Source organism: Hermetia illucens, chromosome 2, assembly GCF_905115235.1.
Source record: "Hermetia illucens chromosome 2, iHerIll2.2.curated.20191125, whole genome shotgun sequence".
In the NCBI taxonomy this organism is placed as follows: domain Eukaryota; kingdom Metazoa; phylum Arthropoda; class Insecta; order Diptera; family Stratiomyidae; genus Hermetia; species Hermetia illucens.
The window spans coordinates 186,005,232-186,020,052 of record NC_051850.1 but is presented as its reverse complement, the minus strand read 5'-3'; the positions used below and the strand labels follow the sequence as shown (position 1 = coordinate 186,020,052).

At 44.4% G+C, this 14,821-nt stretch overlaps 1 protein-coding gene across 5 annotated transcripts in view; it reads left to right on the top strand.

The window, feature by feature from the left end:
- The window catches only part of LOC119650435 (rab GTPase-activating protein 1-like), a 48,137-nt gene that overhangs the window by 18,780 nt on the left and 14,536 nt on the right, over window positions 1-14,821 (top strand). For all 5 annotated transcript variants that reach the window (XM_038053256.1, XM_038053257.1, XM_038053259.1 and 2 more), the window contains 4 exons: window positions 3,910-4,976; window positions 5,040-5,228; window positions 5,334-6,053; window positions 13,622-14,002. In XM_038053256.1, the coding sequence (XP_037909184.1) occupies window positions 3,910-4,976; window positions 5,040-5,228; window positions 5,334-6,053; window positions 13,622-14,002 (2,357 nt within the window). The remainder of the gene's footprint in view (window positions 1-3,909; window positions 4,977-5,039; window positions 5,229-5,333; window positions 6,054-13,621; window positions 14,003-14,821) is intronic.

Here is a 14,821-nt window from a genome sequence, read left to right as displayed (position 1 = left end):
GGACAGCTTGGCCACTGTGGCATCTAAGCTACAAGCAGTTTAGGTACGGAGGTGTTTAAACCAAGCACATCACACCCTAGAATACCCATAACAGAAGCGCAAAAGGATGGACCCAAGGGAGAACAGTGGGCGTCAAAAGCAGTAGTGACATCAACCACATCCAAGCATAAAGGGTTAGGATAAGTCTCCTCAAGATCGAGAGCCGAATCCGTTTAGGAAAAGTTCAACGATTATGAGATCTCTTTCAATATCCATGGTGGAAAACGACTTGGGCCAAAGGTATCTCTCGTTAATGTCTCAAAATGGCCCGAAAAAAGAATGGAGGTTGTGAAACATTTTGAGTGCAGCCCAAATTATTGAGTTCTCGGATTTTATCAAAGATAAACACAACGTGCAAGCAAAAGGTGAAAACTATCAAGGTTCTATATAATACAGCGTGGGAAGATGCCAAATAATCGAACTATTCCTTCGACGGTAACGTAGTCAACGCAGTTGAAATCCAACCGTGTAGGGGGCCGAAAATTATTCGTAGGATTCTTCTCTCGAACGCGGCCAAGAGTTTTTTTTTGCTAAGAACCTAGGTCTCCGAGGAATACATAAGCACTGGCAAGATCATAGTCTTGTACAGTAAGAACTTTGACCCTATGGTAAGACGTACCCAGCAAAACAGTTTTTGTAAGCCCAAAGAGGCTCTGTTGACAGCCAACAACCGTGCGAGGATTTCATCGTCATCGCGGTTATCGGTTGTGATTTTCTACCCTAGATAGGAAAATTTTTCAACGGTCTCAAAGCTGTAGTCTCCTATCTTCATGGTTCAGTGCGATTCGATGTTGTCTGTTCTTTGGTTTTTGGCGCTGACGTTGCCACCATGTACTTCGTCTTGCCTTCATTAATGTGCAGTCAGTCTTTTCATCGTTTTTAAACACGTTGTCGGTGCACGTATTACAGCATTTCTTCAAAAATATCGCAACATCAGCATGATATTTACCACCAAATCAACACTACTGGCCCCCTTTTTTCTCTAAGGTGCATCCGTTACCAACGCAGAAGCTCGCAGTTACGTGGAAAGAAAGAATGGCGAATGGAGGCCTTCTGGCGACTACGAACGTCTAAATACTCAGACGATTCCAGATCGATATCTCATCCCACTCATCCACGATTTTGCACACTCTATAGCAAACTGCCGTATTTTTCCGACCTTGGATTTAGTCATCAGATCCCTGTAGCTCCCGAAGACATTCAGAAAACGACATTATGCACACCTTTCGAAATCTTCAAGTTTACTAGGATGACTTTTGGACGCGGTGCAAATCTTTCAAAAATTCATCCACTCTGTCCTACGAAGCCTTAACTTCTATTCCGTATATTTAGATGATGTTCTGGTCGCGTCTTCCTCTGAGTCCGAGCATTTAGAACACCTCGAGTGCATTTTGCAACGTGCAAATTTCTACAATTGCAGCTGAGATTCCTCGGTCACCTGATTACCGGACCCAGTCAAGGTATAAGCGATTTTGAGCTTCCAACTTCCGAAAACTGTTTTTGGGCATGTTATGTATCGTCATTTCTTGCCCAAGGCCACCCAGCATCAATCGATCTTTAACGCCTTCCCGGCCGAAAACGGAAGACTTCCGTCTGATTGTGTGGTTCCCAAAGGCTATCCAGGCGTTTGAGACCACCAAGCAACAGCTGGTAGATAATATGTTTCTGGTACTCCCTCAGCACCCGTTGAACTTCTTCTTCAAACAGGTCAATCCCGCTCAACGGAACTATGATTGTGAGTTACTCGCGGCGTACCTCGCAACTAAATACTTCCGATATTTCCTTGAAGGCAGGTCATTCACAATGGTCACGGACCATAACCCACCCACTTTTGCTTTAAAACAAAAATCCGACAAAGCGTCTCCTCGCAAACTTCGAGACTTGAGCTTTATCAGCCAGTTCATTTCCGACATTCAACACGTGTATGTAAAAGATCACGTAGCTGCTGATTGTCACGTGTTGCAGAGATCAAAATCCCCGCTACCGTCAGTCAAAAGACAACGCAGTTCTTCAAAGCTTGAGGACCAACTCTAAATAAACATTTAGGGAGCTTCCTATCTTCTACTCAATATTCAGTATATACTGCAGGACCTCAGACAAGGGATCAAGATCATATATTCCGACCGATTTCCAATAGGCGCACCTAGGCCTTCGGACAATGAATTGGTTAGTCACCGCGAAGTATTTCTAAGCGTCTATGAACAAGGACATTAATTTTTGGGCCAGACAGTGCATCGCATGCCATAAGTGCAAAACTACAAAGCATATGAGGAAAGAGGTAAGAGTGTTTCGTCGGTCCACCAAGCGTATCCACACAATCCTCGACATCACAGGCCCTTTGTGAGACTCGCACGGTTTCAGGTATTGAATCACAATCATCGATAGTTTCACGCGGTGGCCTGGGGGTATACCTCTGAAAGACATTATTGCACAATTTTGAGCAGAGATCTGTCGAGAGTAGATTCCACGCTTTGATGTGCCAGCAATTATAATCACCGACCAGGGAATGCAGTTTGAGTCCGCCATTCTCTCAGATTTGGGCGAATTCTTCGGCTTTAAACGCCACCGGACAACCGCGCATCACTCGCAGTCCAATGGGATGCTCGAAAAAGGCACAAGACGCTGGAGACCGCTATAATGGCCCAAGACGACCCTTCTTGGTCGCAGATCCTGCCGCACGTTTTGCGAAACATGAAGTCTTCAAATCAAAGAAAATTAGCTCCAATTTATTGCTTTATAATTCCGTCACTGAGCCTGCTGTGAGTCGAGGGTGAATCGGATCAGGCAGTTGCACGCTCTTCCCGACTGCACCAAAGACCTCAATGCTGACAATATAAAATTAAAACTCCTCCGAAGCCGTGCGCGATCTCCACACGAGATCGATACTTTCTTCTTCAGTTCACGTTCCAGAGTTAGCACTTTGGCCTATGCTTGTGTTTATAGACTTCAGTAGAATTCACAGTAAAGGACGAATTTTCTTGTGAAAAATTTAAAACTATTATTGTGCAAACGATGAACAATTTTTGACTCACATAGATGCCGCAAGAAGCCAATAGTGTCAATTTTAACTCAGGGCAGGTTGCAGTCGCATGAACACAAACCTTCACAACTATAGGAGCGAACATTCGTTGTTGAACTCCATTTTCTACAAAAAGTCACATTACCTCACCAAGGTTGGGGAGTTCCGTCCCCACGTACTAGAGGAGGGCGATCAGACCCGAGTCTGCAAGGGACTCATCTGAAGTGGCTTCGGCCACGAAGCCTCGCCGGAGGTTATCTGGTACCATGGGAACCGGGACGGCCCTCTGAGGGCATATGCTCCGAGAGAACTCCTGGAGGATGTGTTTTCGGCCCGGTTATTTGCGGTTGGCCCCCTTGTGGGAGTTTCATGGTGGTTGTGATTATGCCTACATCGCAGGCAAAGCTCTTCGGGGCTCAAGCGTGTAGTTGCGATGTACAACTCGGATGCCGTACCCCTTAGTTACGGCAGAGGTGTTAGATAGGCCTCGCATCGACTGGCATGAATGCTGAGCCTGCACTCAGTATAAACCAAGACCACTGTGCTTGCATTGCGGGGCTCTGATTGTGGTCCCAAAATCAATCCGTGTCCGAAGAAGACCGTGGGATTATGCGTACACGGCAGGTACTCACGCTAAACCCCCAAGACTTTCATTACCTCACCAAGATGCATCTCAACTTGCGTCCGGCCTTACTGTTCCTTTTTTTCAATTCGTTATTACGGCGTTGTAATATATGATTCTTTCTACTCCAAGATGTTAAAGATTCCACAATACAATCTTAGTTGCATGCAAATTGATACAACTACCCTGCACTTATCCCTTAAATACTAACATACACATTTTCTTTCAGCATGTTTCGCCAAAGCATTTCATTGCTACCCTCTCAGCTTAACAGGAAGTATCACATCAGCCGTTGGAGATAACAACAGTATTATGCTCGCTTCAATTACATCCGACATTAGTGGAAATCCTCTATCGTCGGCTGGCTATGAATTCATCGTTTCACTAGAAATACGTGAAAAAGTAACGAAAACTTCATATTCATCTGTACCACGTGATCGCTCCTGTTTCAAACTCCGTTGCAACACAGACAAAGAAGTGTGCATAACAGTCAAGCAGACACCATCAACCGTACTTCAACCCTTGTACATAGAAAGATGTTTCGGCGTGTTACTGAGCCCCGGCAAACTTGTTCGCCAAGCTGACATGCAACTATTGGAAATGATATCGATGGGGTATCAAAAATCTGAAACTCAAACTCAATGCTTGTGGCCATATCAAATAACTGCCGAATGGAAAGCCAGTGAAAAAGCTTTCGAACAATTAAACTCTGAATCTCAGAAAACTTACATAACGGTGGCCGTAAATTTAGTGATAAAAGGAATTCAAGAGCCAGTACGATTCGTTATCGAATCACCAGTCACAATACAGTCTCAAAGTGAAATTCGAATAATGGATCACTTCATATCGAAGCGAGCCATGTCTCTCAGGTTCTATCTCCAACTGAAGAAGACTGACGACGACAATTGGGAAGTGAGTTCAATTGATCCTTCTGAGGAGATCATCGAACCTCCGACTCAGTTCCCACTGCTAAAGTCAATAAACAATTTATCAAGAATGGTTCGATCGACCTCAACGGTGTCGATTGAGGAAGATTTCCCCACAGAAGACAGTTCAGACGGAGACGAGCCTCTACTCAGTGGAACTGGAGAAGTTTCGAAAGATTGCTCGCAGGACACACTCGATGAATGGGATCCCATTGTAAAGGAATGGGATGGTGAGAAAAGACCGAAAAATTTGCCAGCATTGGTTCGTTTGGGCATTCCAGAAGCTTTGCGTGGTAGAATCTGGCAAAAGTTGGCGAATGTAGAGAGCAAACCGGACATTACAGATCGGTACAGGACGCTTATTACCAAAGTATGAATTCGAATTGTAATTCGTTAGACCGAACTTGTAAATTGATTTTTTATGTATATTTAGGAAACAAAGTGCGAGACTGTGATTCAACGAGATATCCATAGGACATTCCCAGCTCATAAGCGCTTCAAAGAGACCGGTGGATCTGGTCAAGACGCACTTTTCAAAGTTTCAAAAGCATACGCTGTTTACGACACAGAGGTTGGGTACTGTCAAGGGCTGAGTTTTATAGCAGCTAGTCTCCTTATTCACGTGAGTATTTGTCATTCATTTTCAAATCCACACTTAACGCCCGTTGTCTATGCATTATTTAGTCTTTCTGAGCTTTACTTTAAGGATATCTTTTTATAATTTCAGATGCCCGAAGAAGACGCATTTTGCGTACTAGTCTCTCTCATGTATGATTACGGACTACGGGATTTATACAAACAAGGATTCGAATCACTTTACATGCGACTATACCAACTGGATCGGCTCATAAAGGAACAACTCCCTAAACTTCATGAGCATTTCGAACGAACTGGTGTCGAAACGCACATGTTCGCCTCACAATGGTTTCTCACACTTTTCACAGCTCGATTTCCATTATATTTTGTATTCCACGTATTAGACGTTTTCCTATTGGACGGTGTGCCTATACTCTTTCAAGTAGCGATCACTTTGTTGTCGTACTGCGAAGCAGATCTACGACAATTAGATTTTGAAGGGATTTTGAAATACTTCCGTGTGAGTCTACCCAAAAAATGTCGAACGTCTAGTCAATCGAGAAAATTAATGAAAATGGCATGTGAACGGAAGGTGAAGCGGTTGAAGCAGTACGAAGAGGAATTTATGATTAAAAAGCAGATTGAGGAGCGCCAAGAGCTTGAAGCTCGAATGTACGAAGAGAAGTTCGGCGAGGAAAGGAAGAGGTTCCAGGCTGAAATTGCGCAACTGCAACAAGTCATTGAACAAGTGAATACAAAAGCTTTGCAAGAAGAAAAGAAACACGCTGGAATCGTTCAAGACTACAAGCAAATCATTCAGCGACAGGAGCAACAGACCGCTAAATTGAATGAGCTTTTAGAGAATTTTACAGTAAGTTTAGTTTTATTTGGTTTTCTATATTAATTTGGCTGTGACGGTTATTATAACATGGAGGTCCTACGGGTTTATGTGAGTATCTGCCGTATAGGCATATTCCCCTCAGCGTCGTCGGTCACGGGTTGATTTTAAGACCACATTCAGAGCTCGCCGTGACCGGCTCAGCGGTACCTGTTTGATGGGGTTCAGCATTCATACCAGTGGATGCGAGGCCTGTCTAACACCTTTTTCCCCAATTAAAGGGTGCGGCCCAACTTCACGCCTGTGCCCACAAGGAACTCTGCCGGCGATATAAGCACCACCATGAAACTATCACAAGAGGGCCAACCGCGAATAACCAGGTGGAGAATATACTCCGCAGAAATTTTCCTGGAACATATGCACTCTGGCCATTCCGGTTCCCATGATACCCGATAACCACCGGTGAGGGCTCGTGGCGCTATTTCAGATACATAAATCTCTTGCAGGCCCGGGTCTTATTACCCTCCGGCGTACGTTGGGACGGCACACTCCAACGGCTGGACAGGAATCAGTCCGATGCGGAGAACCGCAACGAAATCTTTGCATCCGTCAAGACACCACTAACACAAAGCACAAAGAACGGATGGCTGTCCATCACGTCGTGGGAAGCCAAGAGGCAGCACGCGCATATGCAGAACCTTATCGAAGTCCATCACTAAGGCACTGGCTAACATCGAAGATTGCGGATTTCACACTATGCTGGATAGACACAGATAATGAAATTAGTCCCCTGAATCTGCCCCACATGGAATACAGCCCTAACTGAAGGCAAGGTTCCGCGAGAGGGGAAACTTATTCAGACTGCCATACTCTGTCATAAGAAAGCCCATTTCAAACCCAAATCCACGATAAAACCTCCTCTGACACACACACATTTTTCATATTCATATGTGACCCGAACTTTCTCATATTCGTTCCTTCTACTGTACAACGCAGATGTAACTCTCATCTAATAACCTTTTAATTGCAAGCAATCCTAACCTCTCCTCCTGATCATGTAAGCCGTAAGACGCGGGACTACCTCTAAATTAGGGGAAGCACATCCAACAATGTCTGCGTAGCGTCGAAATCATGCAACATACAGGAAGACATACTAAAAATGGCACTCGTTGACAAACGTAGAGCATTTTCCTATCCTGCATTGTCATCGTAAACTCATATAACAAAGGGGACCCATACCTAGAACAACACCGACCGAGTGATTGCGTCTTTCAAGGCCACTTATCCCCACGAATTTGACGTCCTCGGCAACCCCTCTTTCTGACAGTGTATTCAACAATCCTTACAAGCACCAATTCGCGGGTAAATTTCAGGATGACCCGCCCGCCTTGCCGAACAATATAACTGGATCAGTGTTTACTGTCCATCTGCTCTAAAAAGAATGTTAGGGGTTTAAGAGCCAAGCTGGGGGCCTTCAAATTATCCTCGCTGACTCAGCAACGCCTTGTCATCTGTATCTCCGAAAGCTGGCTGGGCGATGCCATATTAAAATCCAAGCTTCCCGAAGGGTACTCCACTTTCCGCTGTGACAGGGACCGGGATGTATCTCTCCCCGCCGAACTCGTCTTCTCCTCCTCTGGCTTTCCTTTTGACTGTGTTGCAACTTCGTGTCTCCTCACCCAACTCCCGTTCGTTGCATCTTGTATATACGTCCCTGTGCTTGCCCTTCTCACCTATACGAAGAATTATTCGATAGTTTGTCTGAACTCCTTCTCTCAGATTCCCTTCCCTCCCTCTCTTTCTTTGCGTAGAATTTAACCCTCTCATTCTCCACTGGCCTAATCATCTTAGCCTTCCAATTTCTTCTAACAACCTCTCCCATCCTTCCCTTCTGTCTGGGTCGTGAATGGCCCGACCACAGACGGATAAACCAGCTAACCAACCACAGATCCAGATACGGATGCAAATCTACTCAATATGCAAAAACATCCGCTGCAAAAATTGCATCGAACTCAAATTGCAACTGGACAGACGCTACTTGTTGGCGGTCGGCACTGCAGTTGTGTATTGCGTTTATGTGTTGCATAGTTTGCTTGGAAGTGGTTGAGTTTTATGGCCGATTTCCGATTGTACTGCACTCTTCGCAGATAAGCCTGGTGCCCGGCTGTACACTTGGCCCGCTTCCTTTCTTGCCTGTCTAGTATATTGCGCCCCTTTAAGTTGCTTGAATATAGGAATTCCTATCCTTCAACCTTTTCCTGGCCTTCTTTTGCTCTCTCCTTCCCAAATATTTTATTGTCTGCGCGGGCTCTGTCTAGATGGCCGAGTCAGCCTGGGATGAAATGGGGGCAACTCTTAGAACGTTTCAGAGATTTCAAGATCGCACACATAGTACGAATACCAGATGATACTCGAGTTGTGTGTCGCACGTATTCTCTGCATTTTTGTTCCGTTGCATCACACCCCCTTACCATGGCCCACGTAGTACAATCTCTGCAGACTCGGTGGCATTGGTTGTGGTCGTAATGTGTCTGTCCCGACTACAAATGTGATCAGTGAAATGCACTAGACGCGGATTGCCGGCGGGTGTTCGGAGATCGAGTGTACCGGGGTTCTCATCCATCCAGCGATGATAGTGGGAAGATGATTTGAAGACAAGCGGCAATAAAGTCCAAATCCTTTCCAATCTAGCAAATTATCAATATCAATATAAATCAAAAATCTAGTAAGATTCCAAGAACGTATTTATTAACACAACGGGCAACAAAGTTGTTCAGATACATTATGACGTCTGTGCACCTGCAAGTTCGTATACGCTTTCCGACCCCAAATGGGATGTTTCCACTTCCAGTTCTCTAGTAACTTCAGAAGTTCAACAACCCTGGCAGTCTTTCAGAAAGCTGTGAAATTATCTTCCCGTAGACAACCCTCATACAGACACAGGACATAAAATAGGATGGCGCCAGATGGCTTTGGACATCTCGGTAGTCATTCCATCCCTACCAGGTGACTCCCGAAATTCGAAACCTCACCAAACACATCCTCAATCTCGCAGCACTGTATAGTAAAAATTTCTTCACACCCTCCAGCGCCATCGCCAGGAGACATCGAAGGCTCGCATCTCGAAAACAGTTCACCCAGCAAGGCATAAACACTATCGCGCCATGTCAGCATAGACTCTCCTTTCACTTAACGCTGGCAAAGTAGTGACTTCGTTTTCTGATAGACACTTCCCCGAAAGTCACCGATGGATTGAATCTAGTCTTTTTCTTTCCAATGCCTTACCAGCTCCTTGTATGACGATACACCTCGCCTGTAAGCGAACCTAAGGTGGTCGACGCCAATAAGAAGATTAACTTCACATTGACAGCGTGCCCTTTGGAATCTGTCCCTCATTATTTTTATTTTGAGATGAATGGTTAACTTTTTTCCTTCAGTCTCAGTCAGTTCAACTCCGGTGTGCACTGGCACCGAAAAACAATTTCCGCTATCAAAAATTGTTTTTCGATATCATGAAAGCGCCAAGAAAACGCAAGTCGTAAACTCAAGTTTACCTGCCTGTAGTCATGCGTGCGGATCGACGAAGAATTTACATGAATGTCAATGATTGCGGTATTAAATTATCACACCGGGATACGGGAAGAACTGAGTCTTCAGCGCCTATATCGACTAGGTACTTACGCTGGCTGAAGTAGTCGTAGATTCTGAGGCGATGTGATGCTGCATTTTGGGTAGCGGTCGTCAGAACTCCCGACAGGTATAGTATTGTTGGTGCGAAATTATAGGGGCTGGTGCATTTCTTAGCCTTTTCGGCGGACCGACAATGGTACCCGACGCCCTACTATCCGATCGCCCATTTCGGGAAGCGGATCTAAACCTTGATCTAGTCCTGCTTCCCGAACGCAAAGCACGAGACGGTAATTGTTAATCCTGCCACCAACTGCTGCAGCTGAGCCACCTGGCTTGAGTTGTCGGAAAACACCTGGCCAACCTTAGGTCGCACGTGGACCTCATGAATTTTATCCGCAGTGGCGGCAAACGTGTTCAGAGACCCCAAATCCACACATACCAGAACAGCCTGTATGCTCCCAGGGAGCCTCTGCAGCCACGAGACTGTAGTAGCTCGGTGCCGACTTTGCCACCACCCAACTGCTTCATTTCGCTTGGCGCACGGTCACCTAGTGTAAGTTCCATCAGTAAATGATTAAGTTTAGCCGTCTCACTTACTGACAGGCTCTTAATGAGCTGCTCTTTTAGTCTTCCGTAAGAACAATCCTCGAAAACGTAGGAGACAAACTCAATTGTCTCCTCATCCAGCCCGACCAGCGTGTGATTGAAGCGAACGGCATCCACTGTGACGCCAAAGGTAATTTTTGCTGTTATAAATTGTTCGCCCTTGCGAGCGTTCAACACGCGCAGAGGACTTATCTCCGAAGGGAAGCGCATTCGCCTACCATCGGCTTCGGAGCCCCTCGTTCAGGTATATTCAGGATGTCATCATTAACAATAAACATCTCCTCAGTCACCAACTCAACTTTCTCATCCACTTATAAAAGTACATACTCAAAGAGCGGTGAATGGTCCGCTAACTTCTCCATCCGAGGAACATATTCCACTCAGTTTGGGAGGAATCAGCACTCACATTCGCACCCCTATTAACCAGGACAGCCTGACTAACGTTCCACCCATCCAACAATTTTCATGACTGGACAAACGCCTTTACTGCAACATTCATATATGTAACGTTAATATCACTGACGCCCTTGAAGCTCTAAAACGTATGTGTAAACTTTTGACAGAACAATGTAACAAAACAGCTTCTCATACAATATTTCTCCCTGGTTGCAAGATGTGCGCTGGGCAGTCTTGCAGTCTTGATTTTATCCACAATCGGACGGTCATGGTATCGCTCATAGATTTCGTCATTGTGTAGGCTACGGAATCGTCCATCCTCATGTAGGGGGCCAAAAATTCTTCGGAGGATTCTTCTCTCGAACGCGGCCAAGAGTTCGCAATTTTTCTTGCTAAGAACTCAAGTTTCCGAGGAATACATGAGGACTGGCAAGATCATAGTCTTGTACAGTAAAAGCTTTGACCCTATGGTGAGACGTCTCGAGCGGAACAGTCTTTGTAAGCTGAAATAGGCTCTATTGGCTGACAAGAACCGTGCGCGGATTTCATCATCGTAGTTGTTATCGGTTGTGATTTTCGACCCTAGATAGGAGAAATTATCAACGGTCTCAAAGTTGTATTCTCCTATCCTTATTCTTCTTCGTGTTTGACCAGTGCGGTTTGATGTTGTTGGTTGATTCGTCTTCGGTGCTGACGTTGCCACCATATATTTTGTCTTGCCTTCATTGATGTGCAGCCCAAGATCTCGCCCCAATGGCCGCCTGCTCGATCTGGATGAAGGCAGTTTGTACGTCTCGGGTGGTTCTTCCCATGATGTCGATATCGTCAGCATAGGCCAGTAGTTGGGTGGACTTGAAGAGGATCGTGCCTCTTGCATTTACCTCGGCATCACGGATCACTTTCTCGAGGGCCAGGTTAAAGAAGACGCATGATAGCGCATCCCCTTGTCGTAGACCGTTGTTGATGTCGAATGGTCTTGAGAGTGATCCTGCTGCTTTTATCTGGCCTCGCACATTGGTCAGGGTCAGCCTAGTCAGTCTTATTAATTTCGTCGGGATACCGAATTCTCTCATGGCCGTGTATAGTTTTACCCTGGCTATGCTATCATAGGCGGCTTTAAAGTCGATGAACAGATGGTGCAACTGTTGTCCATATTCCAACAGTTTTTCCATCGCTTGCCGCAGAGAGAAAATCTGATCTGTTGCTGATTTGTCTGGAGTGAAGCCTCTTTGGTATGGGCCAATGATGTTCTGAGCGTATGGGGCTATCCGACCTAGCAAGATAGTGGAGAATATCTTATAGATGGTACTCAGCAACGTGATACCTCTATAATTGCTGCACTGCATGATATCTCCTTTTTATACCTTGTTGCCACTCGTCAGGCATTGATTCACTGTCCCACACCTTGAGCATCAGTTGATGATCCGCTTGGTGTAGTTGGTCGTCTCCATATTTAACCAGTTCGGCTGTGAGTCCACCGGCTCTTGGCGACTTATGATTTTTAAGTGGATGAATTGTGCGGACTGTTTCTTCTAGGTTTGATGGTGGCAGTATTTGCTTGCCGTCTTCAGTTAGGGAAACACTCACTCGCCAATATTCCGGTTGTGGAGCAATTCATCAAAATACTCAACCCATCGCTCCAATATGCCTATTCTGTCGGAAATCAGATTTGCCTCTTTGTTTCGACAGGATGAGAATCGAGATGCTGACTTGTTGGTAAAACTTCCGCGTCTAGTGCGGTTGCTCCCTATAGTTCTACTTCACAGATATGTTGGAGTTCCCAGGCTCCCTTTTTCTGTCATTCAAGTCGCTTCTCCACTCGACGGAGTTCATGATAGACCTCTGCGCGTGTCCGCGTCCTTTGAGATTGCAGCATTGCCCCATGTGCAGTATTCTTCCGTTCCATTGCTAGCTTACATTCATCGTCGAACCACTCGTTCCAAATTTGTTGCAATTGGGGGCAAGTATGTCTTTGGTCGTATTAATAATAATGTTCTTCAAGTGTTTGTGAAGATCATTTGTCGATTCTTCTTCTCCAGGACCTATGTTAGCTGCGGTTATTGCCGTATCCGTTTTCCCTTTATAGGTTTCATGGAGGGTTTTGTTGTGAATGACTTCAGTATTCACTCTCACCTGATTTTCAGAGGGAATTATAGTCGGTGTTGTAATTCGAGCCCGAAGCACTATGTCAATAAGATAGCGATCCGATTCTAACTGCCCCCTATATTTTCTGGCATTCATCAAGGCTGAGAAGTGACGTTGTTCAATCAATACTTGGAGGACTAGTTGATGTAATTTGTCCTCTCTTTAGGCGCGGGAAACTCGCCTTCATTTTTCTTCGTCTGCAATTGTTCATTAAAAAAGAACTCCCAGCGATCACTAGATGGAGATGGAGGATGGATAGGGTTTGGTAATAGAGCTTTTGGTGTTGGTTCAACAAGCGTTTCCCAGATTTTATGCTCCATCTTGGGTACCAATCCACCTTTCGCCCTGGGACCCATAGTGTCCTTTGACCGCCAAATAGTCAACTGCGTCTTTGAAATCTACGTATTTGTAAACATAATGTCAAAAAAGTTTTCAAATGCATTAAGGTATCATTGGAGGTCTTCCAGTTAGAAGTTATACTCCCTTCCCGATGTCAAATTAAATGCCTTCACTCCCAGTCGCTGGACCATAATCTTCTCCAGCACCTTGCCAAAGGCCGGGAGAAGAGCTATGGCTCTGCCCAACCGAGGATTACTTTTATCCTTCTCTGGTGTCTTCAAGAGCATAACAATCGTGGCGGTCTTTCACAAAGCAAGGAGTTATCCTTCTGCGGACACTGAACATAAGATGGGATAGGATTGGCCGACCTCTTAGCAGTGAACAGCCTTATGTTTGTGGGTTATATGACAGCCAAATTGTATTTTTTCGAATAGTAAATCTGAAACCGTTCAACCAATTAACATTGATATCTTTTGTCTCACCAGAAAACCGTTGCCAAATGCCAAAAGTGTTCAGCATCAATCGCCCAATCATCTCCAGAGCATAATATACACATTGACAGTAAGAAAGATGAACAACCTCTTGGTCCTCTAGATCCATTACATCTGGCAACTCAACGTATACGTGAACTTGAATTGGAGCTTGCACAAACGAAATTGGCTCAAGTGGAGGCCGAATGCAAAAATCAAGATCTCAATCATCAATTGAATACGACACTGGCCGAATTGCAGAATAATCGTGGCAGTTGGCAACCGTGGATCTCGAAAACGATAAATTCGATTCAAGAGAAAGTATCGACTCGTCGTGATGTTCCGACATTCCAATCGTACACGAACAGTGCGAATCAACAAGACCCCGGAAATCAGGTACAAGAACCTTCTTCAATTACTTCTACTTAGATTCGTTTCTGTTTATGTTGAATTATGAATATGTCTTGTTTTGCATGACGAATAAAGTAGAAATGTCGCTTTTATATTCCTTTACTGTACATACTTTTACTTATTGATTATTTCTGATGACTTAGTGAGTTGTCACTTATGTAGAATTGTATGTAAGAACTGCACAAGATAAAATGCTCTCAGAATATATAGAAAGTAACTTTGTAGTTTTTGAGGTCGACATTAAATTATCTTGAAATCTTTCGTAAATTACGATTCCCTCTATCATTTCCTGTACCGAGGATATTGTAAGCATTTAAGGAAAATCAGTTATTTTTCTAAATACTTCTATTTTTTGCACTTTTTTTTCACCTGACTGTTTACTTAATAACATTGTGATTAGGATATCTTTCTAATCGATTTGCACTTCTTTTGTATAAGTTGGTAAAGTGATAGATTTCTAAAATCACACTAACTGGACGTAAATGTAAGGAGAGCATTAGTACGGAATTTGTAAAATATGTATTGCACCGAAATATACTTTTCCATGTATCACATCTAGATTTAAATTTCATAACCTATGTTATGGTATGTAAAATATGTATATCCTTTTATTTTTGTAAACTAATCACGTTGTTTCTTTGAATGTTTTTCACAAATTTGTGTCCAATTTGACAGTCAAATTTTTAATCCAATCCAACATTGTTAGGATAAGCTTCAAGGGCGCTTGAAAATAGTCTTCCTACGACGAGAATTCACCGCCTATCATCATCATCAACGGCGCAACAACCGGTATCCGGTCTAGGC